The sequence below is a fragment of the Somniosus microcephalus genome, chromosome 1 (genome assembly GCF_052327205.1).
Source record: "Somniosus microcephalus isolate GS21.2 chromosome 1, FLI_Smic_1.0, whole genome shotgun sequence".
NCBI lineage: Eukaryota > Metazoa > Chordata > Chondrichthyes > Squaliformes > Somniosidae > Somniosus > Somniosus microcephalus.
This window is the reverse complement of record NC_140987.1, coordinates 421,180,093-421,204,383: the sequence shown is the minus strand read 5'-3', so window position 1 is coordinate 421,204,383 and position 24,291 is coordinate 421,180,093. Positions and strand designations below refer to the sequence as shown.

The 24,291-nt window shown below is 45.9% G+C and overlaps 1 protein-coding gene across 1 annotated transcript in view; it reads right to left on the bottom strand.

Annotated features, from left to right (window-relative positions):
• The window catches only part of kdrl (kinase insert domain receptor like), a 259,302-nt gene that overhangs the window by 188,266 nt on the left and 46,745 nt on the right, over positions 1–24,291 (bottom strand). The window contains exon 3 of the mRNA XM_085999532.1: positions 11,699–11,919. Coding sequence (XP_085855658.1) covers positions 11,699–11,919 — 221 coding nt within the window. The remainder of the gene's footprint in view (positions 1–11,698; positions 11,920–24,291) is intronic.

The window sequence follows — 24,291 nt, the reverse complement described above, 5'->3', positions numbered from 1 at the left end:
GAACCAAAGAAGGTTCGCATCTGTGGGGACTTTAAGGTGACAGTGAACCCAGTCCTTCACACTGTACAATATCCGCTTCCGCGGATTGAAGATATTTTCGCCTCGCTATCTGGAGGGAAACGCTTCACTAAGATTGATCTGGCCCAGGCGTACCTGCAAATGGAGGTAGAAGAAGCCTCGAAACAGTACCTCACGATCAACACTCATAAAGGTCTCTACCAATACAACCGGCTGGTGTTTGGGGTAGCATCAGCTCCGGCTATTTGGCAAAGGGCAATGGAACAAGTCCTGCAAGGGATTCCAGGGACCCAGTGTTATTTGGATGACATCCTGGTCACGGGTGAAAATGACAGTGATCACCTCGCCAACCTGGAGCAGGTGCTCACTAGATTGAAGGAATATGGGCTCCGAGCTAATCGCCAAAAATGCGAGTTTTTCTAGAAGCAGATCTCGTATTGTGGCCACGTTATTGATAAAGAGGGGTTACATAAGTCCCCTGAAAAGATTGAGGCAGTAGTCAAGGCTCCAGCACCGGAAAATGTGTCACAACTGAGGTCATTCCTCGGGCTGGTGAACTACTACCATAAGTTCTTGCCGAATTTGTCTACCGTACTACACCCACTGAACACCCTACTGCAAACGGGGGTACCATGGAAGTGGAGTGACGAATGTAAACGAGCTTTCCAGAAGAGCAAAGCATTGATCACATCAAAAGAGGTGTTGGTTCATTTCAACCCAGCACTACCAATTTGGTTGGCGTGTGATGCATCACCCTATGGCATTGGAGCGGTGCTGTCACCCAAATTCCCGGATGGCTCAGAGAGGTCAGTAGCCTTTGCGTCTCGGTCACTAACCTCAGCCGAGCGTAACTACGCCCAGATAGACAGGGAGGCCCTCAGCCTAGTGTGGGGAGTGAAAAAGTTCAATCACTATCTGCACGGGCAGAAGTTCACCTTGCTGACTGACCACCAACCACTTGTCTCCATGTTTAATCCAAAGAAGGGCATTCCGGTGATGACTGCGCAACGGCTACAAAGATGGTTCCTTTTTCTAGGGGCGCACCAACATGAAATCGAGTATAAGGGCACGAAACAGCATGGAAACGCTGATGGGCTATCACGCCTGCCACTGCCTACTGCGGAGGAAGCACCAGCAGTGGATCCTGTCGAAATATTTCATTCGACTATAATTGAATGCTTGCCAGTAGCTAACGCTGGTATAGAGAAGGAGACCTGAAATGACCCGACACTGTCTCGGGTATATGATTTGACGGTGAAGGGATGGCCAGCACATGGTGACTCACTGTTGCCAGCATTCTCATCCAGAAGAGAACAGCAGTCAGTATGCCAGGTGACCTTGATGTGTGGATCCCGTGTGGTAATTCCACCCAAGTTAAGGGAGAGAGTGCTCAATGAGCTTCACGAAGGTCATCTGGGAGGGGTGAAAATGAAAAGCCTTGCTAGGGCTTAGGTGTGGTGGCCGGGGATCGATCAGCAAATCGAGGACCTGACAAAGAGCTGCTCAGGATGCCAGAAGGTTAAAAATGCACCACCACATGCCCCTCTACACCCATGGGAGTGGCCCTCATCTCCATGGCAACGGGTGCATATTGATTTTGCTGGTCCATTCATGGACTCAGGGGCCTAGAAATTGGGTTTTGGCTTAGCCAGGGCTTTAGCGCCGGAAGTTAGTGCCGACGCTAAGTCCCCTGCGCGCGCCAAAAATTCAGTGGCGCCGCGCCCAAACGGCTGCCGGCGCTACTGAAGGGCCTTTGCGGCGGTACATCGGCGCTAACTGCCGTTTCGCGCCGCAATTCCGGCGCTGCGGTACCCGATGCGGTGCGGCAGGCTGGGGACGTGCAGGCCTCCTCCTCCCGTTAAGGAGGAGCTGCCTGCACCCGGCCGCGGCCCGCGCAAATCAGCTTAAAAATGAGCCCGGCACCTCGGACAAGTGCCGGGCTTGGATCTGTTCCGGGGGGGGGGGGCGGGAGAAGTCCGGGGAGGGAGCTGCGGGCAGGCGGCCGGCGGGAAAGTGGCCGGCCGCCGCGGGGCCTTTAATGCGCCGGCGCAAACTGGAGTAAGGCACCTCTGCCAGAACGTTGCTTGCGGCTGCCACGGGCGAGGCGGCCGCAACTCAATTTCGGAGTTCGGGCGGGTTACCACGGCAACCAGGACGCTGCGCACACCGATGACGTCATCGGTGCCGGCGCAGCGCTACCGGTGCAACGCCGATTTAGGGCCCCAGGGAATTTTTTAACTGGCCATAACTCTGGCGCTAGTCCCTCTAGCGCCTCAAAAGCGGCGCTAAGGCTAGTGAATTTCTAGGCCAATGTTTTTAATAGCCGTGGATGCGCACTCGAAATGGCCTGAGGTGATCAAAATGTCCTCCACCACCACGGAGAAAACTATTGCAGTCCTACGGACCATTTTTGCCAGGAACGGCTTGCCAGAGCAGATTTGCTCTGATAACGGACCACAGTTTGTGTCCGAAGAGTTTCGAAGATTTATGAAAAGGAATGGGGTAAGGCATTACACATCCGCCCCGTATCATCCAGCCACAAATGGATTGGCTGAGAGGTTCGTACAAACCTTTAAAAAAGCAGTAAAGGCCATGTGCGATGACGACATTCCACTGCAGCATAAGGTGGACAATTTCCTGTTAACCTACAGAAATGCGACACATGCAGTCACCAACCAGGCCCCGGCCATGATGTTCTTTAACCGAAGGTTGAGATCTCGTCTGGATTTGCTCAGACCAAATGTACGCAGAGATGTTGAGAGTAAGCAATTCCAGCACATCAATGAGAAGCCGACAAGGAGCTTCAATGTAGGGCAACCAGTCTTGGCCCGCGACTACCGAACAGAGAAATGGCAACCAGGAACGATATGCACACGGCAGGGGCCACTAATGTACACAGTGGATGTTGGGGAGAACATTGTGAGACGCCATGCTGACCAGATCCTAGAGTCACAGGAACGAGTCAACCCCATGTCTCGGCCATAAGTACCTGGTGAGGAACCTGACATACAGGTCGCATCTACCTCAGAAACAATAGCATTGGAAGCTGATGAATCAACTGACGACAGGGTGTTAGAATCGCCTCCGTACCAAGATCGAGACACTCGGGAAAGACGTTATCCAGAAAGAATCAGGAAGCCTCCCCAAAGACTGAATTTATAAATAGACTATTTTCAGTTAATGTTGCATGTAAAAATGTTAATTGTAATTAGTTGATATTTAATTGTTAAATGAGTGTTATAGTACTGTTAATCTAAAAGGGGAAGAATTGTAATGTATGTACCTTTAAGGGGGAGAACTACTTTTTACAGCTCCTGTATCCTGTAGTACCGGCAGTGACCACACCTGTATATAAACCCTGAGTAGTGATCTGTACAGTCAGTTGCAGTTTGAACCCTCATTCAGTAAACACCTGTTGATCGTTCCCTGCAGTCTTTGTCTGATTATTGAAGGACACAACATTAAGATACATGGATATAACAAGGCAGACTAGCATTTTGGGATGGAATTACACTGAAGTCGCACCCACTGTGCTATCCAGTCCCTGCTCCAGGGTATATCTCAGGCACAGGTCTGGCCACGCCTTAGTTTTAAAATGTTCATACTTGTGTTCAAATCCCTCCATGGCCTCGCTCCTCCCTATCTCTGCAACCTCCTCCAGCCCTACAACTCTCCGAGAACGCTGCGCTCTCCAATTCTGGCCTCTAGCCCATCCCCGATTTTCTTTGCTCCACCATTGGCAGCCGTGCCTTCAGCTGACTAGGCTCCAAACTCTGGAATTTCCTCCCTAAACACCTCTGTCTCTCTACCCCCCTCTCCTTCTTTAAGACGCTCCTTAAAATTTACCTTTTTGATTAAGCTTTTGGTTACAAGATTATGACGGGTTTGGATAGGCTAGACGGGGAAAGGCTGTTCCCGCTAGTTGCTGGTACAAGGACTAGGGGACATAGATTTAAGGTTTTGGGCAAGAGATAATGGGGGATGTGAGGAAAAACTTTTTTACGCAGCGAGTGGGGATGACCTGGAATTTGCTGCCGACGGAAGTGGTGGAAGCGGAGACACTCAATATTTTCAAGGGGAGACTGAATAGGCACCTGAGGGAAATAAACTTGCAGGGCTACGGGGATAGAGCAGGGGAATGGGACGGACTGGATTGCTCTACAGAGAGCCGGCACAGACTCGATGGGCCGAATGGCCTCCTTCTGTGCCGTTATGACTCTATGACTATGGCTCTATGACCTGTCCTAATAGTTCCTTATGTGGCTCGATATCAAATTTTGTTTGATAATCATTCCTATGAAGTGCTCTGGGACACATTACTATTTTAAAGCCACTATATAAATGCAAGTTGCTGTTGTTGAAGAATCGGGTAGAGCACCACCTTCCCAAAGCTTTATTCTCTGGTGTTGAATTTTGGTACTAGTATTATGCTTCTTTACATGGTTGTGTTGCCAACACTTCAGCTCTGATGCAAATGGCCTGTAAAATTGACAGCATACACCCAAAATGGTTCTTTCAACTTTGGAAAAAGTTTGTTTTGGGAGTGTACTATTGTTACCACAAAGTGGCCTTTGAATTTACTTACTAATTCTCAAAGGACTTCAGCTAGAGTAAATCAAAGAGGCAGAAAGATTGACTTTCAGTCAATGAATGTACGACTAAATGACGTTAGATAGTATCACTTCTCTTGGAACTTCTTAGTCAGTGCCAGTTTTCAAAGATCCTGACACTGATGTGTCATATTATATTGGGAACTTAAAAAAAATAGAAATGGCAGGAAATAATAGAGAATGACCAGTATTTCCGATACATTCAGAATCCATTTCCCAAGCAGAAGTGAATACAAAGGGGCACCAAACACTTCCTTTACTGTAATCTGCCCTTACATTAACTCAACTTATCGTGCCCTCCATTCCAGCATCCCTTGCTGCATTTCGCTGAATATGTTCCTGTATTTCTATTTAAAACTGTCATGCTATGAGAAAGAGTGGCTTTGAGTCTAGACTATGTGACACCACCACACATCCTTTATGTTGAAACCTACAAAAGATTAAGGGCTGGATTTTGCCAGTGTGGGCGGGCTGGGGCGTGTCAGGTGGAAATCGTGTCAGGATCCCGACTCCTAAGTAATGTGTTGAAAAAGTGCGATTTTCCCCTAATTGGGCAACTGATTTCCTGCGTGTGGGAACCACTGGCCCATTGAGTCTTTTCATACAGAAAATCACCTCCGACGACGTCATCAATGCTGTTGGATTTAAAGCCTACAAGCAGCCTTGATTCTTCTGGAGACTGCAAAGGCTCTGCAATTTATATGAAGGAGTTGAATTGTGGAAAATGTCAACGATCAAGCAAAAGTGTGCTCCTCGATTTGATGAGCCCTTCCTCCAAGCTCTGGTGCACGGAGTCAGCTGTAATAAGGAAGTGCTGTTCCCTTCCTCAGGGAGAAAAAAGCCACCCCAGCAGACTAAAGCTGTGAGGCTACAAGTGGCCCAGGAGGTCAACTCCATTTCGCTGAGCTGCAGAACCTGGCTGCAAAGCAGGAAAAGGTTTCATGACCTTCTCCGCACAGGAAAAGTGAGTATGACTTTCCCATCACCCTCAATCTGATCCCCATCGCCTGTCCTCACCAGCACTCTGCTTTGCCAACCTCTTCCTCCACATGGAACTTGACACTTACATCCCTGCCCCCTTACCCATTCCCTCTCTCTATGGTCACATTCACTTAACTATTCGATCATGCAGCCCTCACACTCCCTATCACTGTGATGCCATGACAACAACAACTTTCAACACACAGGGAGGGTCCTTTGTATCCTTCTAAGCAGCTATGCTATGGATTCTCTACACCCACTCCTTCATTCTCACTCAAACTCCACTTATGTCCCTCATTGCATCCCTGGACGGGTACTCAAGGAATGTGCTGATCAGCTGGCTGATGTCTTCACCGCCATCTTCAATCTGTCATTGGCCCAGGCAGTAGTCCCTACATGCTTCAAGACCGCTACCATTATTCCTGTGCCAAAACAAACGGCTGTGACGTGCCTGAACGACTATCGACCTGTCGCACTCACACCCATCATAATGAAATGTTTCGAGAGACTGGTCCTGGCTCACATCAAAGCCAGTGTTCCCGCCTCTCTTGACCAACACCAGTTTGCCTATCGTGCAAACAGATCAACGGAGGATGCAATCACAACTGCTCTACACTCGGCACTGAATCACTTAGATGGTAAAGAGACCTACATCAGAATGCTGTTCATAGACTACAGCTCAGCATTCAACACTATCGTCCCCAACAAGCTGGCCACCAAACTCCAAACTCTTGGCCTGAACACTTCCCTCTGCAACTGGACCCTGGACTTCCTAACAAACAGACCCCAGTCTGTCAAATTAGGTAACCACACCTCCCCCCCCCCGACCCTGAACACGGGGGCCCCACAAGGATGTGTGCTGAGCCCCCTCCTCTACTCCCTCTTCACCCACGACTGTGGCTGTTCATGGTTCCAACACCATCATCAAGTTCGCGGATAATACCACGGTAGTAGGCCAGATCACCAACAATGATGAGTCAGCCTACAGGGAGGAGGTCCAGCATCTCGTGAAGTGGTGTGCCGATAATAACCTGGCCCTTAACATCAAGAAAACCAAAGAAATCATTGTGGACTTCAGGAAGTCTAAAGGCGGAAGTCACACCCCCATCCACATCAATGGGGCTGTGGTGGAAAGGGTGGACAGCTTTAAGTTCTTCGGAGTCCACATCACGGAAGACCTCTCCTGGTCCCTCAATACCTCCTCTCTGGTGAAGAAGGCCCAGCAGCGCCTATATTTCCTAAGGAGGCTGAAGGGATGTAACCTGTCACCCCTGATCCTCTCTAACTTTTACCGCTGCACAATAGAGAGCATCCTGACGAACTGTATCACAGTATGGTATGGCAGCTGTAGCTACTATGACTGGAAAGCCCTGCAGCGGGTAGTCAAAACTGCCCAACGCATTACCGGCACCCGGCTACCGACCATAGAGCACATATACCAGAAACGCTGTTTACGGAGGTCACGGACCATCATCAAAGACCCTACTCACCCCAGCCACAGTCTGTTCGCCCTCCTGCCATCTGGGAGATGCTACAGATGCATTTGCACCCGTACGACCAGATTTAGGAACAGCTTCTTTCCCAGGGCTGTCATCCTACTGAACTCCACAAATAAACTCTAAAGCCTGCACATCTGCCAATGCACTTTATTATGGTTATGTTTATGTTAATGTATTACAAGCCAAATGTATGTTGAATGTTTAAATGTCTTAATCTAAATGTACACTCTCAGGAGCCGCAAGCCTACATTTCATTGTACTGCACTGCACAATGACAATAAAAGTTGATTTGATTTGATTGCAGGAAAAGAGAGCCCACAATAAGAGGGAAAGAGCCATGACAGGAGGAGGGCCACCCCCAGTTGCCCAGCTCACTCCCTGGGCGGAGGTGGCCCTGGAGATTGCTGGGATCGAGGAGGATACCCAAGTGGGGGACGGACAGACGGGCGCGTCACAGCAAGCTGGTGACAGAATAGTTTTCCATCTGTCTCATTGACATTGCATGAGTCACTGATAATAATTCTGATGCTCTAACAGATTGACTTATGAACATTTGCAATATTCAATGTGCATGTAACCTTGGCCTCACATCTCTAACTCTTTCCTTTACTCCCCCACAGGACCATCGAAACCCCCCGTCCCCACTATCCAGGAGGAACAGCCTGAGCCTCCAGACTCCTCAGAGGAAGCTGCAACCTCTGAGGGTACAGCGTCAGCAGAATTCAGCACACCCAGCACCAGCGCAGACACTCACTCCTCGGTGGGACATTCACGAGATAGAGTAGTGTTGTCACCTGGTGTATCACAACTCACAAGTGAGCATCAGCAGATGGTGGAGACAGGGACAGTAGTGGAGAGTCCTCGTCAGAGGGCACAGGACTCTGCCAGCTCAGCTCTGCTGCATGTCGACCCTGTGCCTCCGGGTCCATCCAGAAGGAGAGAGGTGCTGGAATACCAGGAACAGGTGCAGGAGTCTCTGGCAGGTTTTGTCTCCAGGGTCGCTGCGAGTGTGGAGTGAATGGAGGAGTCCATCGCAAACATGAGCAGAGCATTTGTGGAGGCATTGGCGCATGAACGCATCACCGCAGAAAGGATGGCAACCTACGTAGAAAGGATGGCTACCTCCATGGTAAGGCTGGCTACCGTAGAGGAGAGGATGGCTACAGTAGAGGAGAGGATGGCTACGTCCATGGAGGAGCTTAGTCGCCAGGGTATTGAAAACATGGTTATTGTTCAGAATAGAATGACATTTCTTGAGGAGCAATGGTCAGCTATTGAGCAAACAAACCAGACCTTCATGCAAGTCCTCTGGAGTAGGTCTTCCAGTGCAGAAACGGGTCCTCATGGCCCCCCTAAAGTGCAGCAAGGTGCTGTCAAGCCATTTGCTAACTCTGAAGTGGGGCTGACCCATGAGAGGGATGTTGGTGGCAGAGAACAAGGAAGTGGGGGCTCCTCTCCAAACACTCACATGACCATGCCACTGCAAAGCCCTTGGTCAGAGCCCCACCAAAGTCCTCACCCAACTGAGATGGGCGTCTCAGTCCCTGCACAGCCGCAGGAGCAGCAGACTGTTGGCGAGCCCGCACAGGTTTGCCACCCCAGAGGACGCCCGCCAAAGGCGTTGTGACAGGAGCAGCAAGAGAGTGAGCAAGGGGCCTCCACATCTGCTGAAGCCACAGGGAAGCACCACGTAGGAGCATGTGTAAGAGGAAGATAAAGCACAAGTAGTCACAAGGGTAGTCACTTGAGTGCTGTGTTGTTTTGTTTTTGGACCAGCCATAAAGTGTTTTGATGGCAAACTGTTGAAGTTGTGGCCTCTGTCATTTCACAAATGGAACTTTCACATTGAGGGCTTAGGGCGCCTTGCGATTGTCAGAATGGTGGCCAGAGTGATAGGATTCCGTAGGTTCTTGTCCATTGTCGATGCTCTGGTAAGAAGGAGTGAGACTAAAGTGTTTGATTATGCAGGCTAAGCAAATCTGGCCAGGATGAGTGCGACCCTTGCATCCCGGGCAGCAATGTTGTCGCGCGCTGGCGCCTTCTGGCCTGTGCATCTTCAGGTGGGTGACTAACAGCTTGGTGCTCCTGTTGTTGCTCCTGCTGTTGGTGGTGCTGTTGTTCATGGTTCTGCTGCTGCCGCGGCTGCTCTGAGTCCAAATCTGATGTCCAGGAGAAAAGGAATTAAATGGTCGCCATACTTCTGGTATATACCTCAGTTGAGGAAGCGCTTAGTCAAGGTGGGGAGAGGGGTTTCCCAGGAGCTCACACTGCAGATGGGTGTCAGGCTCCAAACTTCCACAACAATGAATAGGCCTGCTAAAAGTTCCCCCAGACCTTAGACAACAAAGTTCTGCAACCTGCAAATGATCATCGGTGAAAACTCCTTTGTAATGGTGGAGCTGCAGCTGTGACTAAGCAATCCACTGGTGAGGCCGCCAGCATTACCTGGCATGTTCCAGAGGAGGCATGTAGGATGGGGGGAATGTCTAAAAATCAGAACGGCCTCTCAAAATGGGATTATAGAGGCAATTAAGTGGTTGTTAAGGGCCTTAAGGGCCTATCCCGCCTCTTGGAGGTGGGATGGAAAGTGTTTCAGAAAACACGCATTTGGGAAAATTGCTCGGAGGCAGGATCGGGCCTGCCCGCCATTTTTGGTAATTTTAACAACTCACATGCCTCCAATCCCGCCTTCTCGGGCCTGGCAAAATCAAGCCCCAAGAGTTCACTTCTTATTCACTAGAGTTTAGAAGAATGAGAGGGGATCTCATTGAAATGTATAAAATCCTGACAGGGCTATGTTATGTTCATAAATAAATAGACGTTTTTATTATGAACAGCTAGCTTGTGCTAGTCATTTATTCAGCCACGTTGACTTGTATACAGTAGCCATGTTGACTCTCTCGACCAGTGCCTCGTGTTAAACAAGACAACCCCTATAGATGTAGCCCACTACTAAAACATACAGCTACACCTAGTGTACCATTCTAGAATGACATGTTACTGCATATCATTACAGGCTAGACAGACTGCATGCAGGGAGGAGGTTTCCCCTGGCTAGGGGGCCTAGAACGAGGGGTCACAGTCTCAGGATACAGGGTAGGCCATTTAGGGCTGAGATGAGGAGAAATTTCTTCACTCAGAGGGTGGTGAACCTATGGAATTCTCTACCACAGAAGGCTGTGGAGGCCAAGTCACTGAATATATTTAAGAAGGAGATAGATAGATTTCTAAACACAAAAAGGCATCAAGCGGTATGGGGAGAGAGCGGGAATATGGTATTGAGATAGAGGATCAGCCATGATCATATTGAATGGTGGAGCAGGCTCAAAGGGCCAAATGGCCGACTCCTGCTCCTATTTTTCTATGTTTCTATTTGGTTTGCATATTCCAGTTATATGTGATTGCTAAGTGCTGAGAATAATTTTTGAACCAATGTTCAGGTAAAGTAACTGAAGATTAGCAAGTTGGTTTACAGTACTTTTCAGTGGCCCACGCCCGTATTTGTTGCTATGAAATTACCTGGAAGATGGGTTTGAATCTAGGGCAGGATGAGGAAGTAAAAGTCTCCTCTCTCTCTCTTGGTAGAAAAGGGAATAAGTGAAATGATTTTGGGGAGTTTTAACCCAGCTTGTAGTAGGCTTGGGCCCACAGCACAGGACCAGTTGTAATACAGTGCCAACGGACAGCTTGTAGATTCATTCAGAAAGGCTGGTGTGAGAAATGGAAGAAAACCACATTGGCACTTTGTTGAGGTAAAGCAGTGGAATCTTTATTGTCCCTTCCTCCTCTTGCAATACCTGAGTGTGGGGCGTTTTACGTTAAAATTGATTGCCAAAAGTGGAAAAAGTGTTTCATTCCTCAGCAGCTATGTCTTTCACCTCAAGAATCCATCCAAAATTTTTAATTTATATTTTTGTGGGATCACGAGAAGCAAGCACATTGATTACCGATGTAATAACTAGGCAATTTATAGTGATCTGAGAACAATCTTAAAGCAACATTACAAATAAACTGGATAATACACAACCGAATACCTGGATTACATTTATTGCTAAAAATAAAGTCCCCTTATTTAAATGAATTGTTCTCCCACATGTTGGTTTCCTCACACTACATGCCATTCTGTGATGGAAAAAGATCACTAGAAGGGGCACAGCTGAGGCCTGGAGTAACTTACTCACTGCTACACCCTTCCTCTCTGTAAGGGAACAACGAGTCTCCAGTCTGCATCTTCCCCTGAATTACAGGTGCTGACATGTGCCCCACTTCTCCACACCATAGCATCCCAGAAGGCCAACCTATCAATTCAAAATTCATGTTCGTAGGAATATTGATTTGTCAATAAGTATGAACTCAATCAAACTATTATTCAGCAAGTGTAGGCTATGTTGCCTATCATTTAGGAAGCTATTGTCTCAATTAAGCTGTTATTCTTTGAGCTGTAAGCTCATTTAGACATTTCCTTGTTTGTTTTTGTATTTTACAGTCAAAGGGTCACTGTATCGCACTTGGGGTTATCGGTTTGGAATAAACACAGACAGACAAGGCCCACAGTTACAGACACTGGATATTTTAAACTGGTTCCCTTACCTGTGACAAATAAATAGGTCTGGGATTCTGGGTTTTCATTGGCTGCAGAAGTGACATATTTACAAGTGTAGTATCCAGTATCATTGCGATGAGCTTTCTTCAAAGTCATGGTACTGCAAAAATACTTCCTCTTCTCATTACACTTGTAGTTGGTTATGTTTAATCTGTCTTTTGCAGCATCAGGATGATTGGGTCCAAACCAACGCAACGATGCCTGCCCCCTGTTGATAAACCATAATGGCTACAATTAATCACAGGCATAAGAGCTGCATTACTCGTAGTTTTCTTTGCTTTGTTTTTCCATTTTTATCTCACTATTGACTCAAACTTGTGTTCCTCTTTTGTATTATAAAGCTCATCAGTTCCCCAGCTGGATTCTCCCATAGGGGACCGATAGCATAGTGGCTATTTTACTGGACTAGTAATCCAGAGGCCTGGACTAATAGGGCTGGATTTTGATACTGGAGGCGGGTAGAAGGCGGGACTACAACTTTTGGAGTTGTAGTCCCGCCTCCATCGAGATGTGGCCAATCCACTCGATTTTCACTTGATTGACCTTGTTGAGCCCGTCCAGCGGGCTCAGCAGGCCAATTAAGGGCCACCCGGCAACAGGTGACGTCACAGATTGACATTTCATCTGTCAAGAGCTTTTTGACAGATGAAATATCAGCGTTTGACAGCTCTTTGAAGCTGTCAAACACTGACAATCTGTACTCCAAGTTAATTCCTTCCTCTCAGGCTGATTTAGAGATCTCTCCAGAACAGAAAGCAGAATGCTGCAGATTTTGACAGCTCGCGGCCATTCTGCTTTCTGTGCCGGTGAGATGAGGGACTCCTGAGACCTGAAGGAAGGAAGGCTGTAAAGGCAAGTAAAGGTAAGTAAAACTTCTTTAAACACTTTACACACACCAAACGTACTTACCTCTGCACTCATGCACCCATCACTCACCTGAACACCGGACATCTCGAACCCTCCAAGCCCTTCAGCCCGATAGTCCACCTCGCTAACTTGGCGTGGTTTGGAGCCGTCGGGAATCTCACACTTCAGGGATAAAAATAGGGATTAGGCTAAAAACTGCCTGTTAACTACCTGTTAACAAGCAGTTAATTGGCACTAATCCCCTTCCCGCCTCGGGGAGGCGGCTCCCAGCACAGGTCGGGTATCCGCCTCCTTTGAAACTGGCATGGAGGCGGTTTGGGGGCGGGATGGGTTTGTGCCCCCTGATTTCGCGATTTTAAACCCTCACACGCCTCCAATCCCGCCTCCACGGCCCAATGAAAATCCTGCCCATAATCTTGGAGACAGGGGCCAGAAATTCGGGTCGGAGGCTTCCCGCGGGTGCAAGCCTCCGACCTGCACTTACCTAGCGCGCTGGCCATTGTGCTGTGGGCCCGCATGGGATTCCAATCCTGGGTCTGCTCCAACTGCCGGCGCGCAGTGCTTGCGTATCCCAGGGGCACAGTTAGTTCGAAGCGTCCCCTGGGATCACGTGGGCCATGGAGAGCCAATTGTAGCAGGGAATCTCTATTAATAGATTTGACAGGAAGACCTGTCAAATCCATGAATTAGAGATCAGCCCCAAAACATCACTAAAACTTCAAATAATTTTTTTTTAAAAATCACATTTTTAAAATAACTATAAATTACATAAAATAACTATTTTAAACAATAATTTAAATTTTTGAAAAAATTAATTACAGTTTCTAACGGAGCTAAAAATAAACGTACCTTTCTTTAAAGTATTTAAAAATAATAAACCTGTGGAAAAAATGTTTTAATTTTACTTAATTCACCACTTACCTTGTTAAAAGCAGGCCTTGCGACTGCTTTTTAAAAGCGTAGCTGCTGGAGACTTACCCTCCCAGAGAAACCTGCAAAAAAAACGCAAGTTCCAGGCGTACGCGCTGCCTCTCCGGCGCACGTATTTGACTTGTGAACCCCTTCCTTTAAGGGAACGGAAGTTCCGGTTTCCTGCGCGTGCACAGTGCATGCACGAAACCGGCATTTTCGTTAGGCCTACGCGTGAGTACCCAGCGCGTACTCACCCGTGGAGACCCGAATTTCTGGCCCATGATTTCAAAATCCCACCACAGGCAGCTGTGGAATTTAAATTCAGTTAATTAAATAACTAGTGAAAAGCTAGTATCAGTAATGGTGACCATGAAACTACTGGATTGTCAGAAAAACCCATTTGGTTCACTACTGTCCTTTTAGGCCTATATGTGACTCCAAACCCACAGCAATGCGGTTGACTCTTAACTGCTCTCTGAAATGGCCCAGCAAGCTATCCAATTGTAACAAACTGCTGCAAGAAATAATAATCAGCACTGTGGGAGCACCTACACCACACAGACTTCAACAGTTCAAGAAGGTAGCTCACCACCACATCCCAGGAATGAATAAAAGAAAAATATTATTGGTTAGACACGTATCTCAGGAAGTGTGGGTTGGAGGTAGAGGGGCTCTGATTTTCTGGCCCACGCTCACTGAAAATGTGGTTCCCTGCCGGGAGCATGGGTTTGTGGAATTACCCATAATGAAATACTTTTGGAATATAGTAGTCAAATACGGCAGGCATTCTGCTCCAGTAGCATCCCACACGTTTCAATGAGATGAGTCTTCATTAATCTGTAGTAGTTGAGAAAGAAATGTGACCAGGACACTGGGAGTGCTCCCTGATGTTCTTCAGAAAGAGCCATGGCATTCTTAATGTCCACCTGAACAGCAAACGAGACCTTGGTTTAACATCACACTTGAGTAATGGGGCCTCCAACAATGCAGCACTCCCTCAGTACCGCATTACAGTGTCAGCCACAGTTATGCGCCCAAGTTATGGAGTGAGGCCCAAACCCTGGGTGGAACTGTAGTGTCCGAGGATCAATAATACTCAGACTGCAGGAGAACAATAAAACAGGTATTTACTGAACAGGGAGTAATTCAAGACTGAAATACAGAAGCCTGCTATGGCTTTATATACAGGGGTGGTCGCTGCCGGTACTGCAGTATAGAATCAGTTCTTCTCTTAAAGGCACATACACAACAGGAACTAAGGTCAAAGGATTGGGGGAGTTTAAAGTTTGTCTGACTTCGCACAGCAGAGCCACAATGCCATTCTCCAATGCCATGTTTCTGTTCATGCCCGACTCAAAGTGGCAACGCAATTGGGAAGTTAAAAGTTAAGTGAGTAAATTATTTTGCAGTTAGTTTTGGTCGAGTCCTGACCTACAAAATAGTCTGAGATCAAACTGTTTGAGATGGGGGGTGCTGGGTCATAACCCCTCCCCCCTCCACCACACACACACTGGGGTAGATTTTCCCGAACCTGTCGGGAAGAAGGTGGGACTTCAACTTTCGGGTTTTTGACCCACCTACATCGACGTCCGGCCAATCCGTGTGACTTTCCCTTGATTGACCTTGTTAAGCCCACCCAGCGGGCTCAGCAGGCCAATTAAGGGCCACCCGGCAACAGGTGACATCACAGACTGCAATTTCATCTGTCAAGATTTCTTGACAGATTAAATATCAGTGCTTCACAGCTGTTTGAAGCTGTGAAACACTGACAGTCTGAGTTCTAACATGAGTCCTTCTGCACAGACTCAGATAGAACTCTCAGCAGCACTCAATTCAATTCAATTCAATTCAATTCGCTTTATTGGCATGACAAGGTACATCTTATGTTGCCAAAGCATCGAAAAACATTCATGGTTGTACACAAAAATACAGATCTATCCATACAGTGTACAAACAGATATATCCCTGAGTGTATAAATATACATTCATATAATTTGTATATACTCTTTTCTTAGATTTAGTGGTTGTCCCTCTGTTTATGGCAAGCTGTAACGTAGTGTGCCACTAAGGTTACACAATTTCTCTCTTCCCCTAGTAGGTATGGGAGTTTTTGGTCGTCATTCAAATTTCTGAATTCCGGGCATATTTTTGTGAATTTTGGGTAGAAATTCTCCCTTATGCCCTGATATTTTCGACAAGCTGTGAGGAAGTGCATCTCTGTCTCCACCACTCCCTGACTGCAGTGAGAGCATATCCTGTCTTCTCTTGGTAGCCGGGTCTGCCTGTGTCTACCTTTTTCGATCGCCAGGCTATGTTCACTAAGTCTGTACATTGTCAAGGTTTTTCTCAGTTTGCTATCCTTTACCCTGGTCAGGTAATCAGCCATGTTGTATTGTCTGTTTAGGGCCAAGTAGCATTTGAGTTTGCTTTGGGTTTTTGTTGTTTCTGCCCAATATGACAGATATTTTTCCTTTTGCTTAGCGACGATTGTGTTGGGTCGAATTCTTTGTGTTACGCTGTCACTGTCCTGGGGCTGGTTATTGTTAGTAGTGTTAGTAGTTACTTCACTGAGTCCCAGGACTAATTGACTGAGGGTATTCTTCTTTATGGTCCTCTCTTGGCATTTCAGGGCTTCGTAATGATAGCATTGGGGGTTGCTCATTTCTAGGTGTTTCCAAAATTTGGTGGCTCTTTTTTGGATAGTGATTATTAATGGATATTGGCCTAGTTCTGCCCTGCATGCATTGTTTATGGTTTTCCTTTGAGTCCGGAGGATACTTTTACAGAATTCTGCATGTAGGATCTCAATTGGATGTTTGTCCCATTTTGCAAATTCTTGTTGTGTTAGCGGTCCCCACACCTCACTGCCATAGAGTGCAATTGGTTCAATTACTGATTTGAAAATTTTGAGCCAAATGCTAATTGGGATTTCTATTTGGATTGATTTTTTTATGGCATAGAAAGCCCTTCTTGCTTTCTCTTTCAGTTCATTCACAGCCAGATGAAAATTTTCCGTGGAACTGATTTTTAAGCCCAAGTATGTGTAGTTAGTGGTTTGATCAATTTTGGTTGTTCCTAGTGTGAAATTTATTTTGGGTCCCTGATGTCTGGATCTTTGCTGGAACACAAGGACTTTGGTTTTTGGGGTATTTATTGTCAGGGCCCAGGTCTGGCAGAACGACTCCAGCAGATCCAGGTTCTGCTGTAGACCCTCCTTAGTTGGTGACAGCAGAACCAGGTCATCTGCATAGAGGAGGAATTTAACCTTGGATTCATATAGGGTGAGGCCGGGTGCTGTAGATTGTTCAAGTAGTTTTGCCAATTCATTTATGTAAATATTAAAGAGTGTCGGTGAGATGGGCGAGCCCTGTGTCACCCCCCGCCCCTGTGGGAAGTATTTTGTTTGTTTGTCTCCAATTTTAACTGCACATTTGTTGTTTGTATACATTGATTTAATTATATCATATGTTTTTCCCCCTACCCCACTTTCGATAAGTTTCAGGAATAAACTGTCGTGCCAGATGGAATCGAAAGCCTTCTGGAAATCTATAAAGCATGCGTAGATTTTGCTTTTGTTTTGATGAACGTGTTTGTCAATTAGGGTCTGTAGGATGAAGATATGATCTGATGTTCTATAGTTTGGCAGGAATCCAATTTGGCTTTTACTCAAGACATTGTGCTCCTCAAGGAAGTTTATAAGTCTTTTGTTTATGATACTACAGAATACCTTCCCCAGGTTACTGTTTACACAGATGCCTCGATAGTTATTTGGGTCGACTTTGTCCCCACTTTTGTATATGGGCGTTATGAGTCCTTTGTTCCAGATATCAGGGAAGTAACTCAAAGCTGAAGGCTGTCACTTTTCACAGATCGCAGCCATTCAGCTTTAAGTTCCGGCTGAGTGATGGGCTCCCGATGGCTACAGGAAGAAAGGCTGTTAAGGTAAGTACAGGTAAGTAAAAGTTCTTTACACACTTTAGACACACCAAACACACTTACCTTTGCACTCATGCACCCATCACTCACCTGAGCACCGACATCGCGACCCCTCCAACTCCTTCAACCCGACGGCCCGCCTGCTCAACCTGGCATGGTTTGGAGCCGTCGGGAATCCCACACGAAACCCCTCAAAATAGGGATTAGGCTAAAAACTGCCTGTTAACTACCTGTTAACAGGCAGTTCATTGGCACTAATCGCTTCCCGCCTGGTTTCAGTGGGTCCCAGTGCGGGGCAGGTACCCGCCGCCCCTGAAAGTAGCATGGGGCGGGGTTTTGGGCAGGATGGTGTCGGGACCCCCAAATTCAGAATTACCCCCCCCCCCACACGCCTGAAACCCCGCCCAACGGCTCGGGGAAAATCGGGGCCACTGGCTCTCCCACTGCTCAAACCTACAAGCTTACTCAGAGGGGAGAGTGGTAACAGCTGAGCTACAATGATATAATGTGACTTTATACACCCACTGCCTCATTGGGTGGGCTGTCCAGACTGATAGAGGGCTGCATTGATATCAAATGCTGCCCAACCATGATAGAAGTCAGACTAAAAAGTGTAGAGGTTTCAAAGCAACAGCTAGCAGTGTGATAGGGGTGGTACAATATGTTGTAATATATATAAATTAATTTGCAGGTGAACATGCCAGTATAATTTATGACATGATTATTAAGGGCAAAGAAACAAGCAATTCATTCTTCCGCTAATATAGGGCTATAGAAAGCCATTAAACCCATTTCTCTCTGTTCAAATTCCCACATTACAACAGTGACTACATTCCAAAAAGTACTTAGTTGGCTATAAAGCGCTTTGAGACATTTGGTGGTCGTGAAAGGCGCTATATAAATGCAAGTCTTTCTTTCTTTCAAATTGAACCTACATTGCTTTTTGATTTACTGTACAAAATGCATCAAAGAAACCAGGATATGTATTTACGGCATATAATTGCACTGTAATTTCTTAAAATGCAGATAAGATAGTTTTTCCAGAACCTAATGTTGAGATAAAAACTAGTGACCTTGAGAGCAGGTGACATTTTGGGACAAAAAGCTAGCGAGATGATCAGTGGCTGGTGTAGCTTTATTTTTGAAATCAATGAAATGCCCATCAAGATTGAAAAGACTAAAAGAGATGAAGCAAGTTGAAAAGTAATGAATAGATGATGCAAAGCTATCTTTTAAAAGCCTGCAGAGTAGAAGGCTGTGTGGAAAATCTTGATTTCAACAAGAAGAGGATGTAATGAGAAGAAATAAAAAGGTGGGACATAAAGGTGGTGAGATGGTGAGTGGCTGGTGGAGGTGGGGATTAAAAATAGCTGTACCTGTATTACCAATGATCAGCAATCACAGAAACCTCACAGTACAGATAGAGGCCATTTCGGCCCATCGAGCCTGCACCGACACATATCCCACCCGATCCCCGTAACCCCTACACCAACACATATCCCACCCTATCCCTGTAACCCACGTATTTAATCCCCCTAACACTAAGGGTCAATTTTTATCATAGCCAATCAACCGAACCCGCACATCTTTGGACTGTGGGAGGAAACCGGAGCACCCGGAGAAAACCCACGTAAACACGGGGAGAATGTGCAAACTCCACACAGACAGTCACCCGAGGCCGGATTCGAACCCGGATCCCTGGCGCTGTGAGACAACAGTGCTAACCACTATGCCACCGTGCTGCCCATGGCAATGTGCCATCACCATTCAGTTAAGAAAAGCCTTTTCTCACCTCATATTTTTCAATGGTGTGGAGATGCCGGAGTTGGACTGGGGTGGACAAATGTAAGAAGTCACACAACACCAGGTTATAGTCCAACAGCTTTATTTGAAATCACAAGCTTTCGGAGCGCTGCTCCTTCGTCAGGTGAAGTGGAGAAATGCATAAAGACACAGCTTATATAGTCAGAGAATAATGTCAGATGTTTACAGGTAATCTTGCCAACTGCCATTTATCACACCTCGGCAGAGAGATAATCACAGCAATCAAAGGTGTGAATGGTGTCCAAACAGGTCAGTCAGGAAAACATTACATGTGATTACATTACATTGTGATAAATGGCAGTTGGAAAGATTACCTGTAAACATCTGACATTATTCTCTGACTATATAAGCTGTGTCTTTATGCATTTCTCCACTTCACCTGACGAAGGAGCAGCACTCCGAAAGCTTGTGATTTCAAATAAAGCTGTTGGACTATAACCTGGTGTTGTGTGACTTCTTATATTTTTCAATATTTGTGGTGCAGTAGCATTTTGAAAGATATGCAGTTGTTGGAAGTACCTCTTGGTAGGAATGGTAACATAGTGGTTATGTTACTAGACTAGTAATCCAGAAGCCTGAATTAATGATCTGGAGACATGAGTTCATAATCCCACGATGGCAGCTGGGGCATTTAAATTCAGTTAATTAAATAAAAATAGATCTGGTATCAGTAATGGTGAAACTCGTAAACCCATCTGGTTCACTAATGTCCTTTAGAGAAGGAAATCTGCTGTCCTTACCCGGTCTGGCCTATATGTGACTCTACACCTACAGCAATGTGGTTGACTTTTAATTGCCCCTCTGAAATGGCCTAACAAGTCATTCAGTTGTCAAGAAGGTGGCTCACCATCACTTTCTCCAGGGCAATTAGGGATGGGCAATAAATCCACATCCCGTGAATGAATAAAAAATGTTTTTTTTAAACTATCTCCAGCTACATCTGGATCATAAAATGAAAAGACAGTGTGGCTTTAAAGAGCATTCTTCATGAAAAAGCAGTTGGCAGGCCGTTTTAAGTTTGCTTACTTAAATTACATCAAAGAGCATCAGTATGTATATGAAGCTATTGTGACCAAAATGCTTTTGCCCCCTTCCCTCACCATATAGAAGCTCGGTTAGACCACACTCGGAGTATTGTGAACAGTTCTGGTCTCCATATTATTAAAAGTATATAGAGGCACTGGAGAAGGTGCAAAAAAGATTTACTAGAATGATACCAGAACTGAGAGGTTACACCTATCAGGAAAGATTGAACAGGCTGGGACTCTTTTCTCTAGATACGAGAAGGCTGAGGGGTGATCTGATAGAGGTCTTTAAGATTATGAAAGGGATTGATAGGGTAGAAGTAGAGAAGATGCTTCCACTTACAGATGAGAACAGAACTAGGGGCCATAAACATAAGAGTGTCACTAATAAATCCAATCGGGAATTCAGGAGAAACCTCTTTACCCAGAGAGTGGTTAGGATGTGGAACTCACTACCACTTGGAGTAGTTGAGACGAATAGCACAGATGCATTTAAGGGGAAGCTAGATAAGCACATGAGGAAGAAAGGAATAGAAGGATATATTGATGGGGTTAGATGATGAAGGGTGGGAGGAGGCTCGTGTGGAGTATAAACACTGGCATGGACCTGTTGGGCTGAATGGCCTGTTTCTGTGGTATAAATACTATGTACTACTACGCAATAAAAAGGCTTTCTCAATATTTCCTCATGAAGGCACTACCCCTTTAAACAGTATGGCCGAATGCGCTGCTAACATCCACTTTGTACTCTTCAGCTTATCGACATGTAGGCACCCAGAGTAAAATAACCTCTCAGCTCTGTGAAATGACTGCAGTTCTTTTCTTGGTAAGAATAGGCTGGATTCTCAAATGTGCCAGGCTGACATATAATGCTCTTAATTCTAACTCTCTCAGTCCTGGATGCAGTTCAAAGATTAGAAAGATTCAAACATGAGAGTTGAACTGCAGAAGCTTGCTACCATCTTTCTTTGGATCCACTTTACAATTTAAATGATGTGGGTTGTGTGGGATGGTGGCCAGTGCTGTAACAAAGCAATCACTTTACATGTCTTTGGCTGCGGGATTAACTCTCACCGCTGGGTGACACTTGGGTCCACCCACCATTTGTGTGATGAAGCTCATCATATATTTGGCTGGATCTTGCTATGAGAGAAAAATGTGATTGTAGACAGCTACTGGTCCTTGGGTGAGCTCGCCAAAGTGCTACAGAGCAGCACTGGTGTCAGATGTCATCAAAGTGTTTGTCACTTATTAGTCAAATTCTCAGCTGGAAGTAGGATGTCTGGATGGTGGTTTTGAAAAATGGAAGAAGAGGTAAATAACTAAACAATGCAAACAAGTTGCAGGAGGGAGCAGCTTAAATAATGAACTGGCTGAGTAATGAATGCACAATAATGAGACTGATGCTGTCTGCAGATCATCCTAGCAGCAGAGTCCTCGACATGCATTCATAGGGCTGGAATCTGGATCTCAGCCTTGACTGGCTAACCTCTACTGGTGGGTTCTTGCCAGTCCTCAGTAGGGACATTCAGTAGTGCCTGGAACAAGATTCAGCAGGAAGATATAGTTCTGTTTTTATCTTGTGTACTTCTCCCGGTTCACAGGGAGTGATATCTACAGTGCCTGTAGAATTTTAAGAATATTGCAGAACAGCAGCAGGTCATTTGGCCTATCAAGTCTGTGCCAATATTTTATTCCATTTGAGGCTCTAATCTTGTTCTCTGCTCAGTCCCTTTAATATTCCTCTTTTCTAAGCAACAATCTAATTCCTTTAAAAATAATTTATGGATACCGCTTCAACAGTTTGTGGGAAGAGAATTCCAGATTCTAACCACCCTCCGTGTAAATAATTCCTTTGTCATCTTCACTTTACTTATTTTCATGATTATCTTAAATTTGTGACCTCTTGTTTATGCTGCATCTTTCACATTGCTTTTATATCCTCCTTAGAATGGGATGCCCAGAATGCCACACAATACCCAGGTCTTTTACAAGCTTTGCATACCTCCTTGATTTTCTACTCTATGGGGTGCATATTCACAAATCTTTGAAGGTGGCAGGGCAAGTTGATAAGGCGGTTAAGAAAGCGTATGGGATTATTTGCTTTGTAAATAGGGGCATTGAATACAGAAACAAGGAAGTCATGCTAAACCCTTTACAAAACACTAGTTAGGCCTCAGCTGGAGTATTGCGTCCAATTCTGGACACTGCACCACAGGAAGGATGTCAAGGCCCTGGAGAGGGTACAGAGGAGGTTCACCATTGTGATATATTCTCTGGAGTTTAGAAGAATGAGAGGTGATATTATTGAAACTTATAAAATTCTTAGAGTGCTTGACAGGGTAGATGCAGGGAGGATGTTTCCCCAGGCTGGAGAGTCTAGAACCAGGGGTCACCATCTCAGAATAAGGGGTCGGCCATTTAACTGAGATGAGGAAACATTTCTTCACTCAGAGGGTTGTGAATCTTTGGAATTCTCTACCCCAGAGGACTGTGGATGCTCAGTCGTTGAGTATATTCAAGACTGAGATTGATAGATTTTTGCATACTTAAGGGAATCAAGGGATATGGGGATAGGGCGAGAAAGTGAGGTTGAGGTAGAAGATCAGCCATGATCTTATTGAATGGCGGAGCAGGCTCGAGGGGCCGTGTGGCCTACTCCTGTTCCTAATTCTTATGCTCTTATGCTCTAATTTTCGACTGCTGCCCCTCTGTTCATACTGGAAATTAGGGCAGTTGAAAATTGGGATAAAAGATCCCCACTCTGACCCTCATGACTGCTTGCGGCTCACCCAACTACATTTTGAAGTGGGTCTTGGAATGGGCAGTTAGCGCTTCTACCCGAAACAAGCAGAAGTCTTATTAAAATATTTAAACCAGGGTCCTATGCCAGCTGCACCACTCCACTGCCGCAATTTTCCAGTACCAATGGGCAGCGTGTATTCGGTGCATGCTCTGCCCATTTGTACCAGGTGTTGATTGGCCTAACCAACAATTCTTAAAAGGGATAACAACAGAAAATGCTGGAAACACTTAGCAGATCAGGCAGCATCGTGGAGAGAGAAAAAGAGTTAACATTTCGGGTTGCTGACCCTTCGTCAGAACTGGGAAAGGTTAGAGAAGTCACAGATTTTTAAGCAATTGTGGGGCAGGGAAAGGGAGGAGGGGAGGAAAGAACAAAGGATAGGCTGCAAGGCAGGATTCTTAAAAGGGACTGCTAGAAGCCACCCAGAAAATGGCTCGAAAAGCTATGCTACAATGATTTTTGTGGGGCTAGTTGTGCACGAATTCTCCTCCTGGACCCACAAAAACCTTAAGGCTCACTGCCAGCCATTCAGTGACGCTACCCTGGATTGGCCCCACTCGCCAGGGCCTGACTTCCGGCTCAGCCACCAAATTCCCTGCACACCCCAGCCAGTGGTGAGCTGCCCGTGTGTGCTTGGTGAGCATTGGCAGCTTGTCCAAAATATTTAGATAAGGCTATGAACACAAAAATGTTTTGGGCCTCTTGCTGGAGTCACTGGGCAATGTGCGCTCCAGTTGAAAATTGTCCCCATACCTCTGACACAAAGCAAAGGAACCTGTTTGGCTTTTTATGGCCTTATCTAGTTGCACTGCAACTTTATTAACCTCTGTATCTGCACACCAAGGTCTTCTAACTCTACTCCATTTAAAATCATGCCATTTAAGGTATATTTCTTTCCAAATTTTTACTTACAAATTGGATTCACATTTTGCTAGACAAATGTGCTGCCTGTACCCTTTCTCAGCCTCTCAACAGAAAGAGGAAAGGGTGGCATCAGGAAAAGAGCAAATGAAGACAAAATAGCGGTTATAATTAATGCAGTCTCCCTTAAATGGAAATAATTGCAGTGCTTTTTATAGGATCAGCGATACCAGCTCAGAATAATTAGAGGCTTGGGTGCTGGAAATATGACTTCACGTCTCCGCAGTCATTTTTTAGTGAGCAGAACTTTTCCTGAACTAACAAATTTATGTTTCATTTATCAAAGGTA